The following is a 19,537-nucleotide window of genomic DNA, read 5'->3' on the forward strand; positions in this document are numbered from 1 at the left end:
AAAAAAATTCATCACAAATGCTCCTAACGATGTTGCAAGCCATGTGCTATTTTCAACCCCTCCCAGGTGAAGTGGCAGAGACAGAGACTTAAGAGATTATAGTTAGGAAGTGGACAATAGGGATTTAAGCCCAGAAGTCACATCCAACACCTCCATTCTTGTCAAAACATCACATAAGGCCCATGAAAACAATGACTGTACTGACTGTAAAGTGGGTGGGGCTTTGCTCCAACAAATCAAAAGCTCACTATTCAAAAACTTGGAGGGAAATTTAACAAGCCCATGTGCTGCCTCTAGATGAGCACGGCAGCTTCTGTGCCAACCTCCTTGCCCCCATGCCCCTGCCACACCCACCTTACACCTGTTGTGCCAGCAGCCCACACACTTTCAGTGCCTCTGATCCCCTTGGTGGCAGCAGGTCTGAGGTTTTTAATTTTCACTGAAAGAGTGTTTCAGGTATTCTTAATATAATTGAAAACAACTTCAGAAGATCAATCCCCAGAAATGGCAGTACAGATTAGAGTCCTTTTAAAAAATAAGTTGGAGATCACCAAGAAGGGGTGCTTAGTTGCTCAGTCGTGTCCGACTCTGCAATCCCATGGACCGTAGCCTGCCAGGCTCTTCTGTCCATGGGGGGATTCTCCAGGCAAGAACACGGGAGTGGGCTGACATGCCCTCCTCCAGGCGATCTTCCCAACCCAGGGATTGAACCCAGGTCTCCAGCATTGCAGGCAGATTCTTTACTGTCTGAGCCACCAGGAAAACCCAAGAAGGGGTAGGAAATGGTAACATGAGCAGGAAATTTATGCTCCTATCTCTGTTCTGCTCATGACCTGACAACCAGACTTGCTCTGGGAGTAGAAGCAGGACCTTTGTCAGAAAGCGAGATGGGAAGAGAAATAAAGGCCTTGAGAGACAAGGCTGGGTCCAATGACAGATGAGTCTGAGCTATGGAACATTCACCCTCCTGAGCCTTTCTTTACATACGTGATTTCATGTAACCCTGACAAGGTAGGTAATTTATACCCATATATATGAAGTTTCAGGCAGTGTCCTTTGCTCAAGGTCACATAAGATACCAGACCTAGGATTCAAAGCCAAATATGCCAAGTCCTCATTCTCAACCATGACCCTATACTGCACCATTCACTACACATTCAAGAGGTAACAGAACCTGGCTCAGAAGTAGCTTGGATTTGGAAATAAGTAGTAGAGCTTTCCTGAAGGGCAGGACTGATCTCAACGACCAAGTAAGTTTCAAGCAAACTGAAAAAAAAACACAGCAACATTTTCTGTGGCCAAAGAAAAGGGTGCCAAGGTACAGGGTGAAAGACATCTAGATGTGACTGCAAAGTGACTACAGAATGGCCTGCAGTCCAAAGATGGCTTGGCACCTGCTAGAGAGGTCTTCTTCACCCACAGGGCTGGAAGCCAGGGTCAGTTGCATAGGGATATGAGTGGCTCACAGTGGGGAGGAGGGGAGTGGCAGGGGGTGAAGGCAGAACCTAAGAGATAAATGGGTATTCAGTTGGAAGACTGAGCATTCCAGGCAATCAGAGTACATCTCGGGCTGATGCTCAAGTACTGGATCCAGCATCTCTTCTGGGCAGAGAGGCAGAGTGTAACTCCAAAGGCCAGAATGCAGTCTTTCTGAGAAGGCAGTGATGGGGTTACAACTGAGCAAGTCAAATCCATTTGCACTCCAGGACAAACCTGGGCTGACAACCAAAACGATTTTCAAAGGTTTCTCTGGCCAACCAAAGGGTTTTCTTCTTTTGGGGGTCCACTGTCTAGCTCCTTCCTAGAAGTGATTCCTAAAACACTTAAACATGGAAGAAGAGAGTGTTTGCTTTGGGAACTGGGAGAGTGAGAAGCCAGAGGAGAAACTTAAGCCTTTCACTTCTCCCAAACCCTGGTGTCTTCCATGAATCAGCTTAGACTGTGTGACTTCTTGCAGGAAGCCTGTGAACACCTGAGCCTGTCAGGTGCTTCTCCTCTGCAGTCCTGTGACACCAACTGCCTGCTTGATGGCTGCGATGAACTGAGCACAAGTGGGTAGAGATGGGCCCTGGGTATGGAACAGAAATGCTCCAGAGGCTCCACAAATGGTAGCTAGTAAAGATCCCAGTCTTTTTTTCTGAATTCTCTTCTGAATGCCCTTCTGTCCTAGAATAATCAAGTTAAATACATGAAATAACATTGCACCGAGGGGGCCTGACTTAGCTGCTGCCATGTTTCACGGTATAAGGTTGGCAATAGCTTCTTCGGGTATAATGGACACTCATCCAGCTGCCTTCAGCCCTCAGAGTCTAAGGGGAGCCTGCACCTAACAGATTCTCACGCCAGCCCTGGGCTGGTGTAGAGAGGAAAAATCTGGCTGACCAAGCAGAAGGCATCAGATTCTACCGTTTCCCTCCAAGGTGGGTTTAAGATACCAAGGCTCTTCTGTCTGTCCCATCTCAATATGAACTTCTCCAGCATAATTTATTCTTCCTTACACTTGTCTTGAGTGAAGGTGTCACTAAAATTGAGTTTCGGAATAAGTCACATTAAAAAAATACAACCACAACTACCACAGCCATTTATTAAGTGCTTGCCAGGCCCTGTGCTAAAGCTTTACAAACATTGTATCCATCGATTCATCAGCCCTGAGGTAGATATTTTCAACACCCACTCCCTCTCCCTACACAGGTATCATTATAGTTGAGGAAACTTGAGGCTCACAAAGGTCTACTCAATCAATAAGATCCAGCCCATCCGGAAGGCAGCAGAACTAGAGATCTGAACCAAATACATCTGATTCCCAAATCCATGCTTTTATACGCTACACTAGATTGTTACGCTGTTTCTCGCTGGAAGTTAAAGGATACATGCTCCTTCCTAAAACATCACCTGAAGACCAGATTTAGATGGGGAAGGCAAGGCCCAATTTTTTTTTTAAATTCCTCTAACCAGCTATTGTACTAAACACCTGGAGGAGTGAAGTGACAGTCTGGTTATATAAGCTGACCACTGGAACCCTGTCTCCTGCTACCCTGGCTTCCAGGGTCTTTCTTGTTTAAGACCCTCCATTCCTAACACATGACTACTCAGTGTGCTTCTCCCTTTCAGCAAACACCGAAACGCAGAAGTGAGCCAATTTGGCGACTCGGAGCATCACCAAAGATACCTGAGAGAAATCGGGGGACATTCACAGAACACCCACCAAACCTCAACTGCCGGACCCCGAGGCACACCAATGCATGTAGACAGAAGCACAAACTTCAGTTCCTCCCTCCAGGCTTGCCAGGCTCAGCTGACTCTACTCCTGGGGAGTCTCCTGCTCAATCTCTCTCACTGGTCCTCCACTGTCCATGACTCTGGATTCCCTCCTCTCACTCCTCACTGGAGGTCTCACTAACCACAGGCCCTTGGGACTCAAGGCTGCCCACGTGTGAGGCTTTGTCCCCCAGAATAACACCAAAAGTGCTCGGCAGGGCTCTGAAGAGGACCCTAAACCCTATGAGGATTGAATGGAACTGGCTGAAGACTAGCAGAAAGGGCTCCCAGAGTGAGCAAAGCCAAACCAGGATGTGCAGACATGACTAAGGACTGGATGGCAAGAGAACAGAGCAGGTACACAACAGGTACACAAAACTACTGCAGACCAGAAACGGAAGATGAAGGGACCCTAGAGAAAGTCAATCCAAACACCTCAGCCAGGGACCTCCTGCGAAAGTGACTGTTTACAAAAAGGACCTTGGTGACGGGGCTGCTGCAGAGACTAGGCAGGGAGAGGACAAGTAGGAGAAACTGGGGGAAGGGGTACTCTGGAAAAGGAAGCTGGAATCTCTCTTTAGAGCAGGCAATTTGAGAGGATACCAGAGAAGCGGGCTGGGGCTGGATGGAAGCACCAGAGGTACCAGGAAAAGGGAAGATGACACGGGCAGAAAGGCCAGGGCGTCTGGAAGTCTACAAGCATTTCTTAGGTGTATCCCTATATCCAACTTGTTTGGGTAAAACTGACCACTGAGGACCCCTCTTTGCGGAGTCCTACTGACCTCTGCATTGGATTTTGAACGGTAGAAGACCCAGAGGTAGGGAAGTTACCAAGGGGAGAGACAGTCCTATCCACAGGAAGTTCCCAATCTAAGGAGACAATGAACCACCAACTCTGCCATCCCTGCCTCCAATCCCTGAGGAAGCCTCTGACCTAAGGAACCACCAACATGTAAGTCACAAAACTGAGAAATAACTGATGCAAACACTGTCCATGATCTTCGAAGAATCAGAAGGATGAGAGACAAGGTGACATGGAGACATAAGATCCAAGTAGGGGCTCTTCACACTTTAATACTCAGCCTGTTAGTTCATCTCGTCACCTGCTCACACATCAGGGCCTTCCACGTAACTACAGCCGCAATGATATGTGAGGGGGAAGGCCCAGGGTGAAGCGTGCTCCCTTTTGAGCCCAAGCACCGGGAGGAGCCTGGAGGTTGAGCTTTGCTCTCCACTCATCTTCTTCCTCTCTCAACAGCCTCTAATCTTGTCCTCACAGGGTGCATGACACATGGCTTCATAACCTCTGGGTATTTCGTGTGCTTTCCTCTCCAACTAGAGAGGCTCCGGGAGGATAAAAGAGCAGGTTTTCTCCACATCCTTCGGTGTTGGAATCTAACAAATTCTTGTCATAGGTGGGGTATCTGTAGTGTTGATTACAAAAACATTTTCCACAAACAAGAAACACATGTCAAAACCATTCTATTGCTATTCTTTGCCCTATCGCTTGCATTTGACACTCTTTGACACTCCTTGTCAGCTCTAGATGTCTGTTCCTGTATCTACCTCAGCCTGGGGAAGGGGCCCACCCAGCCTTTGTTAAGAAATAACAGCTCAGCCTGTGGAGGAAACAATGAAAGGGTATGTGGCCCAAGAGTCTCTGCGGGACAGAGGGAGGGTCTCGTCACATTGGGTTGGCCATTGATAAGGATCCTTCCCCTCTCTGTCTCCTAACAGATTCAGATTAATGATTGCTCATTCCTAATTGTCAAATTTGTTTTCCTTCATCCTGTGTCTAATCACCAGTGACAGAAACCATTACGCAAATGAGAGCAGACGACTTCCCCCAACTGTTCGTGTTGGTAAAAACCTTGTAATTTAGAGCTCTGATTTGTAGGAGAAGCTGGTCTCCCCCAGGCATCCTGGGCATCTGCTCAACTGATGCCCAGAACAGCCCCTCCTCCATCCCCCAACTCCAACCCCCCAACAAATATTAGACTTCACGAGAGAGTAGTTTCCTCTGTACCTGCTGGTTTAAAAATAGGAGCATGCAACATGGCTGACCTCTATACAAGCCCAAACGCCCACCTTTCCTTCTTGTGTCTGCCCTCATGCTGCTAGTTAGGATAGGTGTTAAGCAATAGGGCAGAGACGCTTCCTCTGCAACAAGCAGAATTTTTGCCTGAACAGCCCTAGCCTAGCTATGTGAAGGGAAGGGCCTCAATCTTTTCATCAGGGAAAATGCAGGCAGCAGAACATGAATTACAGTTCTCAGTGAACTTCCAGACCTAGATCTTCAATGCTCCACGTGCACAAGCACGCTGGGAGAAGTGACCGGACCTATTCAAGGACATACACGTCATCAATGGGATCCAGAACTGTTTCCCTGTAACTCATTTCAGAACTCTTTTAACTCCATAGTATGGCTTCCTGGCATTTTCCCCAAGAAGTGTTTGCTGGAGCCCAGAAGAGCTTTTACCCTGAGCTGTATTCTTTTGGGCTAAGCCTGTCTGTACTAGATACTGCCCAGTGGGTGAGATCTGAGCAAGGCCTGTAGTTTAGAGGAGGTACAGTAGGAGAATCAACAGTTTTCTAGAGAAGCACAGCAGGGGCTTTGTAGCCAAATAGTACTAGGTTGGAATCCTGATTGCCACCAATCACTTACTCTTGAGCTGTAAAATGAAAATACCTACCTTGCAGGACAGTGAGGAACAAAGACAAAAGCACTTGACATTAGGTGTCTTAATAGTCAGGGGTCCCTGTTGTATTACCCAAGAATCAGGACCCAACCTGTGAAGGCCCCTCCACCTTGGTCAGACATGGGTGGGCACAGCACCCAGAGACGATCAGCTGAGAGGACCAAGCCAGCACCCACATCTTTGAGGAATGAGCCAGGAAGGCTGCAGACATGCTGAGGAGAATGAAAAGAATGTGCTGTATTTCAAAATGTGAATGTGATCAATTTATCCTTCCTCTGTCCTGTTTTCTTTGCTGCGTTCCTTTTTCCCAAAAGAGATGGAGGGATGGAGACCACTGCGGTCACATTTTCCAGCATTGGCTATATTTAAAAGAACTACACTTTAGAAGGTACCGTGTTTGAACACCCACACTGCATCAGAGAACCCCAGCATGGGGTACTAAAAATAAACACCCCACCCCAGAATACACACAGGTGCGCTCATGCACACACACGCGCATCCTCTCAGTCCATCAGTGCGCTGTTAACTATAAACTGAGCTCTGGGGGTGAGAGCCACAGCTCAGACACTGGAAGTAAACCTTTGGCAAAAAAAAAAAAAAGGAAAAAAATGAACCCAGAGACTTCCAAGTCCTTTTTCCTTCCAGAGAGAAGGCGCGTGGAGATGGGAGTGGAGGCGACAGGACGCAGGGCTCCCACACTGCCGATTCCAAGGGCCCCACTTTCACCACACGAGCCCTTTGAGTTGTGCAGTGCCCAGTGACCCAGCTGTGAGCTGCAGCCCTGAGAGTGGTTCCCACAAGTAACTATGAACAGAAAAGGAATTCCACTCCATGCTCCACCAGTTGCCCTGACTTCTGAAGGTGTTTGTGGAACATTACAGTGGGGTCTGGCAGAGGTGCTGGCTTCAAGAGGCAAGGCTACATTTCTGCCCTTGCCATGAGGTGGATGACAGGTGGTGAGTGAGCTGCCTCAGCTTGACCCCACTTAGTCTACTTGTGCCAGGAAGCTCCATAGACGTAGCCGAGGACTTGGCCTGGGCAGGGAGGGTCGTAGGATCTGGAGGCTCTAGCCAGTCGGTCTCAGGCAGGTTGTTGCAGTGAGGCCTGACAAACATCCAATGGCTAAAAATGAGTTTAAAAGCTTTAGACCAGCTCAGGCAGTATTGCCTTGGAGTTCCCGCTGCATGCTCCACTGGACAAGGTTAAGCAGTAGAAACTTGGTCAGCAGAGAGGCAGGCCAGTGTAGACACATGCACACACACATATCCCCAAGAGGCCTGCACCCTTAGAACCTACAGAAGCCACTGCTGGAGGACTCCCCTGGCACCCAGGACAGAGAGCAAGAGCTGGTGCTGAAAGAAAGCAGCTGTATGTAAAAACTCCTGTAATTTGGACGTTTTGCACAATCCTTGGTTCCTTTGTCCCAAGGTGCTTTTCTGTGTATGGCTTGAGCTTGAAGGTCCAAGTTGGAACCCTGCCTAATTCGCTCTCCGAGGAAGCTACTGAGGCTCAGAGGGAAGCCTCCCCCTCCCTCTCTCTCCCATTAGAGTCCCGTAGTGTTCCTACCAGCCTAGAGCCTCACTCTGTAAAAACTGGGAGGGGGCAGACTGACCTCACGGACAGGACAGCTGTGGCCCTGGAGCCCAGATGTGGGGGCATCCGAGAGCATCTCCTCTCTCTCAGGCTGAGGCACTGAGGTTGCAGGAGACAGAGCTGAGAGCCAGAAGTGGCATCCTGACCCAGAAGGAGGGAGTGAGGAAGAAACACATACACGCGTGTGCAGGCACACACACGCACACACACCCCGAGGTTGACAGACCAACACACAGACATGATGACAACCAGCAGCTGGGGACTCCACACACTGAATGCAGGACTTTAGGGGGCAGAGAGGGAAGGTGCTGGGGCACAGAGGCAAGGGTAAGAAGTCCCTCCGAATGGGAGTGGAGTGCCAACCACCCTGCCTTGCCCCAAACACCTGCCTCCAGGGCCATGGCAAGAGTCCAGTCCATTAAGTGCAGCGTGCAATACTAGCGCTTGGAGTCTCCTGTCCTCATCAATGAAGCGGTGTGGACGGGCTAGCAGTCACCTGGCAGGAGGCCTTGACTCCTGGCAGGCTAGTTGTATCGGCCCTTGATCATTGTGTTCAACAAGGGCCCCACCTGTGGAAAGACATGGGGAGCCAGTCAGAACTGTCTGTCCTCTAGCCCCAGAGCAGGACGGGGTGTGTCTGGAGACATCAACGTCCAGCCAAGGGCAAGGACAAGGCTTTCGTTCAATCTTGTAAACCCTCTAATCAACTCTCTTCTTGGAGGTCAACCCAGTATTCTGGGGCATGGTCCCCTCCTCTGGGTCCATGTTGGATTACTTTCCCTATCACAACACCCTATACACATAAGCAGCACCAAACTGACAGACAGACGGTCAGAGGAGCTAACACTCCACAGACACCTCAGAGTGTCTATCTGCGTGTTTCGTAAATGTGTCTTAAGAATCTTAAATGCTTCTTTATCCTGAAAGGATCACTTGCAGTTGGGGCTGGTGCTCTCTCCCCACAGGTGCTATGGATGCACAGGCTATCCACAGGACAGAGGTAAAGAGCATCACAAATACAAATCTCCCCCATTTATGCAATGGGCCACTGGCACACCTGTGTGGGAAGCAGGTCTCAACATTACCTAGAGCAGCCTTGGCACAGCTGGGAGCATGCGAGAAGATGCTTTACTGCTCGCTTTCCGTTCCAGAAGAATCCCCTCAGGGGTCCCCAGCTGGCACACAAGCCCCATGAGGAACATTACTACTAGCATGGAACAGATTATAATTGATCTGCCAGTCAAGCCCAGCTCTCACCAAAAAATTAGAATTTTCTGAACATATCCATAACCTCTATGAAGAGAGAGGACAACAGATACTGAAACAGACGAGCTACAGAGAACATGACACCAACCCTGACTTTCCCTGGTCACTCTGCCCAGAGTCACAGGAGTACCACTTTGGGGCAGCCACATACCTCTTGTGGGTTCCCCAAGGCCTCTCCAAGCATCTTCTCAATGTTTCTCATTATGGCCACTTTCTGATGGGCTTTGAGAGGATATTCAATTCTCTTAGGAGTTGGGGCCCCCTGCAAAGGAAGCAGCAGCTCAGGAAATGTCTTTAGCAGGCTTCAGTGTCATGCACTATACCAAGCACCATCCTCTCTTAAGAAACCCAGTTCAACCCCAACCCTCTTCATCTCCCCCAAAGACCCGGCAATCACTTCCAGAGACAGCCAACCTCCCTGCCCCACCCCCAAATAATTCATCACACCTACCTCACCCCACTCCCATCTAGAACAAAAAACCATAGTCACCTTATACCAGAAGTTCACAGTGATGGTTATCCCCCCATTTAGTAATGACTCTATGTGATGCCACCTGCAAGAAAACAAACAGGTTGCTGTTTGCCACCAGTACTTTTCAGAGGGATGGTTCCTCTGAAACTAGGAAGTCCTTATATAGCTGTCCTATATAAGGAAAACAGTTATCTTCACACTCATCCTATCAAACACATCCTGGAGCTAAAGGGAGTGGTGTTTGGTCTTCAAATACCAAAGAGCCAAGCCTCAAGCCTCTGGGGCCTCTTTGGACCAGAGGAACTGTTATCTTGTCTAGAAACAATGTTATCATTTCCCCCGGGTTAAGTACGCTCATCATCCGGATATGCCAACCTTCCTGTACATCACATTAAGTCCAATCCTGCCACAACTCAAAAGAAGTGACATGGATAAGGCTTTCCAGGGAATGGGAAAGAAAGCTCCCCAGAAGCCCCCAGTCTAGCCCCGTCCTCACCAGTACATTGGGATGTAAAGAACATCACCGGGGCCAACCACTGTTTCGTAACCAACCACGTTCTGGAAATTGGGAAACCTCTCGTAGTCAGGATTGTCAAAGTCCACCTGAGAGGTTCAAGAGGAAAAAAAAATCAGTCAATCACCAAATTTTTATCTGTTACTTTGGTAATCAAGAAAGATCCCTTAAAAAGTCTTGAGAATTATTTTTTTTAATCCAGCAAAAGACACAACACACATTAAACATACGCAAACTCTCCCAGAGAATGACATAAGAAGATGGGCACTGCTGAATGCTAAATGAATACTAGGCCTCGTGATCCTGAGGTCAAAAGCCAATCATCGAGGTTTACAGGTCAGAAACCTACTCATGGCCTGCAGATTTGAGGAATTAGGACTCATCTTTCAGCCAAACTTTCAGAAACTTTCTCCCAAACACATATTCGAACCAGCAAAGACTCCTACACAAGGCAGCTAAGCAGCTTTCTCCTCAAGGAAGAAGAGGAGCTCTCTGGTTGGCCACAAAGTCAACTACATACCTCACTGAGATCCAGAAAAGACCTTAAGTGACATATCTCAATTCTATTCATCCTTTTCTTTATCAAAAAGTAGCATCTGTGACAAAAGTAAACAATCATAAAATCTAATGGAGACATACACATTTTGTTTCATGAATTTATAATCCAATCAAATAGAATAACTAGAGCCCACCAGCATCAGTGAGGGCTTTGCCCGGACCATCTGGGGACCACCACAGGGGCCAGGAATACGTAAGCTACATTGTGAAACTGTCCTCTGAGTTTATCCAAACCTGGCATACTGCCACAGAGAAGGGGGACCCATGCCCATCTTGGATCTCTAAGGAGTTCTATACCCTCCTCGGATCACGCAAGCTCACCTGGCTCTGTCTGTCACAGGGATGGTGAACAGGATACGGGTAGAGGCACTCAAACTGATCCGGAGGGAACAAAATGCATCGCTTGTGGCCTTTTATCTGAGCAAAGAAGTTCTGTTGCTCATCATAGTGAGCAGGTGTCACATTTCCTGTAGGAAAAAAGACATTCTTATTCAAGACAGTAGCTCTACTGCACAGGATGGAACACAGGCTTCAGTGTTACAGAGAAACCTAGTCTGCCCCCTCAGCAAAAGGGTCCAAATCAAAATCAGGGAGACTATAATCACAACTCTCATTCAATTAGGTGTTACACTTTTAATAGGTGATAGGTCTGGTAGCAAACATCGCTGGCTAAGGGTTCACCATCAATCAGCAGAATAGACTTCCTTATATGACAGCTGCTGCCCTTACTGTATACAACTGCACATCAAAATGATACAAGCATGACAAAATACACTCCATACAGCTATGCCCTGCTTTTCAGAAGTTCGCTTTATATCACTTTGCTTTTACAGGAGACCTATATTTACACCTATTTTGCTAACTGAAAGAAATTCAAAGAGAATTTTCATTTTTACAAAGAAAAAGGAAGAAGTATCACTCAGAGTTTGCTCTGGAGTGAGCCATTACAGAGGCAGTGAGCACGAGCAGTAAGAGTAGCACTGCCAACCTCCTCCCCTAGAAACTACACTCAGCATCAAGCCACGACAGCTCTGATTGTGTGAGCATCTGTGCTTTCTCTCTATTTACTTTGTGCATCCGTTAGCAAGATGTGCGCTAGGATAACTGCTTCTTTGTTTTACATCATCTTGGCTTATAGAAGGTTTCACAGGGATGGTCTACTTTCAGACAGCTAGTGAGAACTTGCACTTGAACTCTTGACAATGGCACAAACTCAAGGGAAACATGAGGAAGAGTTAGAAACAGTTGAAATGATGGTATCAGCAATGCATGCATGCTCTTCTTTGATGCAGTTAACCAGTCATTTTAAGTTGTATATATGTACTTACTTTGGGTAGCTCTTCTGGAGCTCACCAGGGATTTTCCTGGTGGCTTAGACAGTAAAGAATCTGCCTGCAATGCAGAAGACGCGGGTTCAATCCCTAGGTCAGGAAAATCCCCTGGAGAAGGGGATGGCTACCCACTCCAGTAATTTTGCTTGAAGAATTCCACGGATAGAGGAACCTGGTGGGCTACTGCCCATAGGGTTGCAAAGAGTCGGACACAACTGAGTGACTAACACTTTCTGGAGCTCAAAGATTCTCAACCTTTGCTCCCACTTCAACACACCTGTTGGACTGCAACACTTCTTTAGATCAACACTGGAGCTGTTGATTCTCGTGGGGGCAGGGGGAGCATAACAAATTCCTGAAGAGTGTTGTGTACACCGAATAATGCAAATTATCTAAAATGCCATCTTGAATTATCTGCCCTTGTGTATGCATGCTCCTCTTTATAACTGGGGCTGCATCTGACAGTTATAAAGAGCCCCACTGTTTCTCTGCACAGTCCTTAAGAGCTCAAAGGCCCTCTGCAAGGCATGGAGTTTAGAAAACATTCCCCAGTCTGCCTGAGTGGGCCAAGACAGCCACTTTACTAGGTGCAGAGTCCATGTGCATCCCTGAAGACGACTTGTTCTCTCGTCTCTGCCTGCTGGATCTACTTCCTTGCCCTCTACTACAGGATAGAAAGGCAACATACAAATTCAGAGTCAAGTAAACAAGAACTGGCTCCTGGTAGGTCAACCAAGAGTTGGCTTCAAAGGGGCAGGCTAAGGGACAATTCATTAGCTGCAATACTAGAAGCTTTCATTAATACTAGTGGTAAAAGATACAAATCTGGAGAAAAGACAATCAAAGGGGAAGAAGAGACTCCAGAGCCTGGTGGTGACTGATAATGAGTCATTACTCTGCTTCCTTGTTCAACTCAATTTACTCACCATTTACTAAGGACCTCTACTAGGAGCCGGCACTGAGCTAGTGACAGAATTGACACAATGACCCTGGTTGGTAAGTAGCTTTCTTTTTCCTCACTGGAGTTTAAAGGTGTCTCTTTTTAATTAAAAAAAAAAAGTAAGTATTCAAGTATTTGCTTATATACGTGTAAAATCCTCTAGCAGGATACAGAAGCAGCTAACAACATTTGGTGCCTCCAGGGAGGGATGGAAACTGAGAGGCTGGGAAACTGGAGTGTAAGAGAGATTTATTACTACATACCTATTTATACCTTTTGAATTTAACCCCAAAAATATATTATCTGTTCAAAAGATAAGTTCAATTTATATTGGAAAAATATTTTTCTTCTACTAGGATAAAAATCTGCAGACATATCCAACAGAAAACAGCAGAATTTTAGAGAGATCTCCAGTAACTGAGTATATGTATTCACAAAGCAGCTGAAGAAGGGAAAAGGGAACTTTCTTTTTAGAGTACCTGAAGCTATTTTAAACATGTAACATATATTAATCTCATTGAACCTTCATAGTCAATTTTAAGGTATTACCGTGTCTGTTTTACAAATGAGGAGACTGAGGCTTAAGAAAGTTACATGACTTGTTTAAAGTCATGGATCGAGTAAGTGGTGGGAAAGGATTAGAAATCAGTTCATGTGACCCCAAGTCGTGCTGCTTTCTGAAAGATTTCTTACCTTCCATGCCGATAAGCAGCAGGTTAGAGGTCAGCTGCCCCCAGCCACGCTTTCCCTGTTGCTTATTAATCCAGTTCCAGTTAAAACCCAAGAAGTCCATGACAATCTTCCTGCCCACAGTATCATTGAGTGTTTGCTGTAGATACAACCTATGTTCCCCAAAAAGAAAATCCGATTAGTGCATGTACACACTGTCTGTGGCATGGCCTCCCTACACCTGGAAATTCAAACCCAAGCCCACACCAACATTTCTAACAAAAACAGCTGCAGTCATGGGACTCTCACAGAGCTGAATCCTCTCCTATCCTTCTTTGAGCTCTGTTCAACATCAAATTTTGTATTTTAAAGAAGTGATTCTTGGCTTTTCTGGGTCACATTATGAATCTTTCATGAATCTAAGAGGGGAAAAAAGTACCCAAGGGAGGTTCCCCATAAAAATGCTCATACACCGAACTTTCATTTAATTTCATAGATTCCTCAAAGCCTACCCATGCTGCTGGTGCTACTGCTGCTAAGTGGCTTCAGTCGTGTCCAACTCTGTGTAACCCCAGAGATGGCAGCCCACTAGGAACCCTAGAATAATGATTCAGCCTGTTCCAGAAACTCTCAGGGCCTGAGAGGTCTCCTTTGGCCTCCAACAGCCATTGTGGCAGATCGTATTCCCTCCTTGTGAGAGTTATTCTTCTGCACCTCCTTCAAGTAAGGCTTCCTTATTTAACTTCTTTGGCCACCAAGCTGTCCACAGAAGTGACTGGTGCTGCTTCCAAACTTTAAGAACCAGTACACATTACCACCACATTACTTTCCCTCTGCCACAGCAACTGCAAAGTTTCAGATAGCAACTGCTGGAGCGATCTAGGTCCCAAAGTGGAAAAGATGACCTAAGAGCAGAGCCTCCAGGTGACCTGAGATGGACATGTAGCATGTGTGAAAAATAAACCTTTGTTGCTTCACATTGCTGAGTCCTGGAATGAAGCCTAGTTTATCTTAACTGATTCAGCCACCTATCTATAGCAGCCATCTGGAGCTGAAGGAAGAAACCTCACTAAGCTTTCTGCAGACTCAGGGCCCCTAAGACGCCTGAGGAAGGTAAGAAGTTACTTAATACATATGAAAACCCAAACACAGTTGCTCAAGTCCCCAAAGAAATATTATTTAGGCGGCAAACATGAAGGAAAAAAAGTAATGGTGCTGAGAACATTATTTCAAAAGGCTCAAAGGTATCTCAGTGCCTGATGATAACCATGATGTTTAAAGCAACCCTAATTAAAAATCTTGCTAACTTGAAGAGAGCTACCTGTGTGGGGACATGGAACCCTCAGGACTTGAATACAACCTTGGAATGCTCCCCAGAGATTATGAAGTACGTATATTCATACAAATATTTCTCAAGTAACTCTCAAAGAGTCAGAAACACTTCCCAAACAGGAATCTAAACAATTCCTCTGAAACCTTAACAGTAAATACTCAAAACAGCTCAAAGAGGATCCCTTTACCTCAGAATCATAACAACCTGTATCATTATACAATGGGGTTAGTTGGTGCTAAAGTCAGCCTGTAGGGAAAAATCTGCAAACAGTAAAGAAATTTTCCTTAAGTCATCCATAAGGTACAGACTACACTCCTAGCTCACATTTAGGCAAAATGTTCTCACTGTGGGAAACAAGAACCTTAAAATGACTGGGAAATCAAAAGACTCATATCTTATCTCAAGCTCATTCTAGAGCATATGTTCACCCAACAGATTTACACTCCACCAGCATCATTCAAATCAATCTTTCTTCTCAATGTTGGTTGTGTGTGTGTGTTTGTGTGTGCATCAGTGCACACTGTGGTAAATTTGAGGACATTAATGCACGAACGGATTCAACTGCAACAGTCTCTATAAGACATAAAGAACGAATCTATTGTAGTTCAGATTCTGGAAACTCTTTTGGTAAAAGTCCCAACATTATGACAATAGCTAAGAGTTAGGAAAACAAAAAAGGGGGGGGAGGGGAAGGAGGTGGGTATTTCAAATCCTTTCACTCTGCCACATACTGCTAACAGAGTCTGAAAGACAAATGGGGCTGGAAACTGAAGAAAAGCCCAGGGTTGGGCACCAAATGTGAGATGGAGATAGTCAGTCACCATCAAGTACTCAGTGACAGCAATTCCCCAGGAGCAAAGTTAAAGCAGGACTGGATGCTGTCTGAGAACTACGTAAGAGAAGGTCCTCATAAAGAGAGTTAAAAGGGAGAGGTAAGTCACTCCCCTATGTGTGTGGGTGTCCTGTGTTTGCTATTGTCAATACAATGCAGAACATCAATATTCTCCCTACCCTCACCTATTCAACTTTTCAGCCTGTGCTGCCCCCATTCAAATATTTTAGGACAAAGGCTGCAAACCTGCAGTCTCAGGAAATTCACTGATGTTTTAAACTGGCCTCTGGCAGCATTTTAAAAAATTTGAATTAGCTGCCCACACTTAAAGCTTAAAAATGTTTTAAAATGGAAATCCTGATTTCTAGCTTCTCGGGGCTGGAGTGGGGCAGGGAGGGGTGGGATCAGACTCTCTGGCAACCCTGGGGCTGCACTCCAAAATGGAAACAAGAGTTAAGTAATGACTACTCACTCTGAACAGGGCATATGCCTTCAGCTTCATCATAGCTTTCACCCAAACCTCCACTCATTTCATTCACCTACCAGACTCTGCTAGGCAAGTGTGACTCTCACTTTATGAAAACAACAAATTTGAAAGTCACACTTCAAGTCTAGTCATTCCATCATCCCTCAAGCTAAAAAATTCAGCCCCAAATAAATACAGGAAAGAAAAATGGATGCCCTAGATTCAATAGAAAAAGCCATGATCTTGGAACTTACCTCTCTTCACCACCTCGCTGCTGTATATCCTGCAGTTTCTCAACAAACTCATGAAATTTCATTTCTTCCCTGTTGGACCTTGGCTTAAAGTTCTGGAAATTAGCCATCTTCTTCTCATCATAGTACAAGAACTTGTGGGTGCTGGCACTGTACACGGAGAAGTCACCGTTGCCAATATTTTCTTGCAGGTATTCAAGGTCCCATTTTAGTGCAGGATACACAAGATTTGTGTCCGTCAGCACCACAGGCTCCTAAATGGAAAAAATCAAGTTGTCCCAAGGAGCTGGTGGGTTCTTGTCCCAAGATTACAATTATTTTCCAACTTCAAAATAACTTCTGTTAACTAGCATGAACCCCGCAAGTTCCATTTCTCCTTGCTTCCCTCTCCATCCCCGCTTAGGCCCTTGTCCACAGCCCAGCGGGTCCCTCCCTTCTACCACCACTCGCCTTTGACCTCTCCTCCCAACCTGGTCCCTTCCCCCTCCAACTTCGAAAGCGGCTCCGCCCCCTACCTCATTCTCGATAAGCTCCTCCGCCCGGGGGTCGCTTTGACTCAGACGCGGGATGGGCCGGGTCGGGAAGGTGTAACTGCGCAGTTGGGACTCATCCCAGGCGGGGCCAGGGCCTTCAGCCTCTTCCCGGGGTTCTGCAGAGGCCGAGGACGCGGCCTCCGTTGCAGTCGCCGCCATCTCTACCGCTAGGGACGGCCCCACCGGAAGCGGAAGCTGCGCCTATTCCGGAGAAAAATACAACGGAAACCATAGAGATAGGCGGCAAGAGTGAGCGGCCCAGAGACACTAAGAACGCCGGCCCGAGCCCTTGGGGAGTGCCTCCTAATGGTAACCGATAGCTCTACACTGTAGACCTAGGACTAGACAATTACTTCACTGAGCACGGGTAATCATTTGGGCTAACCAGTTCATAAAATATTATTGCTCAGTGCGTCCAGGCCTACACAACAGGCAAAGAAGAAGGCAAGTTTCAGTTCAGTTCAGTCGCTCAGTCGTGTCCGACTCTTTGTGACCCCATGAATCGCAGCACGCCAGGCCTCCCTGTCCATCACCAACTCCCAGAGTTCACTCAGACTCACGTCCATCGAGTCGGTGATGCCATCCAACCATCTCATCCTCTGGTGAGGCATTAAATTTTACCCTAACAGATGGGGAGAGACACAAAATTGACCCACCTAAGGAAGTCAGAAGGAAAAGCAGTTGTCCAATACATAGATGTTGAGCAAAGTTTCATCTGAAGTCCTCTGCAAAAAAATATATGGCAACTTGAATTCCGAAATCAAAGGCGTTTTCTCTTTTTCTTTTTTTTTTGCTTGGCACCATTTGATTTCTCTGCTATCTCACCTACTTAAAAGGCATTTTTTTCTTAGTCCAACTCTGTTTCTCGACTGAATTAGATCAGGGTTTGCTGTTGATCGAGTGCAGATGTCATCCCACCATTCTGAACATCAATTAGTTGCTCATTTGCAAGAAGGCAAGTTGCTATAATTCTCCCCCAAATTTCATATACTGAAGAGTATGTATCAATTTTTATTGCTCTGATATATATTTGCGAATGTCTATAATAATGGATTCTACTCCAAAACAGTAATCACCCTAAAAGTTCCTGGAAATATGTGCATGTATATACTGTAAATTATGCAAATCATACTTGTGTAAATAAAAACATTCATATTCGAACAATAATGCCCCTCCCATTCTTTTGTTGGGCTGCTGCTGCTGCTGCTAAGTCGCTTCAGACGTGTCCGACTCTGTGTGACCCCATAGACGGCAGCCCACCAGGCTCCCCTGTCCCTGGGATTCTCCAGGCAAGAACACTGGAGTGGGTTGCCATTTCCTTCTCCGATGCATGAAAGCGAAAAGTGAAAGGGAAGTCGATCAGTCGTGTCCGACTCTTCGCGACCCTATGAACTGCAGCCTACCATGCTCCTCCGTCCATGGGATTTTCCAGGCAAGAGTACTGGAGTGGGGTGCCATCGCCTTCTCCGTAGTAAATCTGAGGCGGGTTCAAATAATAGGACTGATTTTATATTTGTTGGGTTGAGGTAACTGAGACATTCGGATGTAAACACGGGACTGAAACTGAAGAACCGTTTGTGGGGCGGGGGGTAATTCCCTGGTGGTCCAGTGGTTGGGACTTCTCGATTTTCAAGGCCAAGGGTGCGGATTCAGTCCCCAGTCGAGAAATTGGGATTCCCCCAGCCGCGCGGCTGAAACAAAACAACCGGTTTGTGGCCAATTTATGTGTTGCATCGTGCCTCTAAGTGAAGAAAAAAATTACTCTAACTGAAGGAAAAATTAATGTGGAAAACAAAACATGAACAAACAAAACCAAGCACTAAATTTGAAGAATGATCACGTTTGAATATGTAAAGAGGAAGTGCCACTGAAGGAGAGGAACAAGGCAAGCAGTCAGAGAAGAGATTCTCTCTCTTTAGTCGCTAAGTCGTGTCCGACTCTTGTGACCCCATGGACTGTAGCCTGCCAGGCTCCTCTGTCCATGGGATTCTCCGGGCAGTAACGCTGGAGTGGGTGGCCATTTCCTTCTCCAGCGGATCTTCCGGACCCAGGAATCGAACCCGAGTCTCCTTTATTGCAGGCAGATTCTTTACTGACTGAGCTATAAGGGAAGCCCTAAAAATGAGATTAAACAGGCTCATTTTATTTATACAGGTCCAGGGGGAAGGCGAGTCAGCTGTCCACCCAAGATACTCAGATTCCGAGTGCCCGCTATTCCGGGATGCATCTGAGTCAGCAGAGGGAGAAAAGGGACTCAACAATCAGAAATGTCAAAGCAGTGACCCGCTTGTTTTTCTGTCCTTTCCTCCCTGCCTCTCAGCCTCTACAGATCCGCGGACCTTCCGTCTGGCTTCCCAGCACCGTTTAAGCCCCGCCCTTAGTGAACCTTTAGCACTTTTCTCCCTAATCGCGTTTGGCCCGGCTCAGCCGCCGTGACAAGGTCTTTGCGCATGTGCGGGGTGAAACTGAAAGAAGGTGAAGATGGCGGCGGCCAGGGCGGGGGTCCTGGGAGTCCGATGGCTGCAAAAGGCAGCCCGAAACGTGGTGCCGCTGGGTGCACGGACAGGTCCGCTAGAACGGTCGAGGCCTCAGTGTGGGTGGGAGGGGGGAGTGCCTGAGGTTTATTGTGTTCGGCGCAGGGTGGATTTGGTGGGGTACCACGGCCGCCGAGTCCGGGGTAGGGCGGAGGTGGGATATCCACAAAAACAGAAGGAAGGTCTGCTGGTCCCTCGAAGCCTCGGGCTCTGACCTTGAAGCCTGAAGCCTTTAGAGTGGCAGGAAAAAAGAGGGCGCTTCTGACCCGCCCTCGTCTGCCCTCCCGC

General features: G+C 47.0%; 2 protein-coding genes across 3 annotated transcripts in view; one reads left to right on the forward strand and one right to left on the reverse strand.

Moving 5' to 3' along the window:
• Nucleotides 1–4,314: 4,314 nt before the first annotated feature.
• Nucleotides 4,315–16,888, reverse strand: HIF1AN (hypoxia inducible factor 1, alpha subunit inhibitor). The gene is made up of 8 exons (XM_010859519.1): nucleotides 16,698–16,888; nucleotides 16,186–16,436; nucleotides 13,325–13,473; nucleotides 10,682–10,827; nucleotides 9,785–9,891; nucleotides 9,307–9,370; nucleotides 8,968–9,078; nucleotides 4,315–8,119 (listed from the first exon to the last, which is right to left on the reverse strand). Exons 1-8 carry the CDS (start codon nucleotides 16,872–16,874, stop codon nucleotides 8,075–8,077), a joined length of 1,050 nt encoding a protein of 349 aa, XP_010857821.1. The 5' UTR covers nucleotides 16,875–16,888; the 3' UTR covers nucleotides 4,315–8,074.
• A 2,206-nt stretch (nucleotides 16,889–19,094) lies between these two features.
• NDUFB8 (NADH dehydrogenase (ubiquinone) 1 beta subcomplex, 8, 19kDa) overlaps nucleotides 19,095–19,537 on the forward strand; it is a 5,941-nt gene continuing 5,498 nt past the window's right edge. Inside the window, exon 1 of one of the 2 annotated variants that reach the window (XM_010859522.1) lies at nucleotides 19,095–19,190. In XM_010859522.1, coding sequence (XP_010857824.1) covers nucleotides 19,166–19,190 — 25 coding nt within the window. In that variant the 5' untranslated portion in view covers nucleotides 19,095–19,165. Of the gene's footprint in view, nucleotides 19,282–19,537 lie in introns of both variants that reach the window. The other variant, XM_010859520.1, reaches the window with a different exon arrangement.

Source organism: Bison bison, unplaced genomic scaffold (genome assembly GCF_000754665.1).
Source record: "Bison bison bison isolate TAMUID 2011002044 unplaced genomic scaffold, Bison_UMD1.0 scf7180017864456, whole genome shotgun sequence".
Taxonomy (NCBI): domain Eukaryota; kingdom Metazoa; phylum Chordata; class Mammalia; order Artiodactyla; family Bovidae; genus Bison; species Bison bison.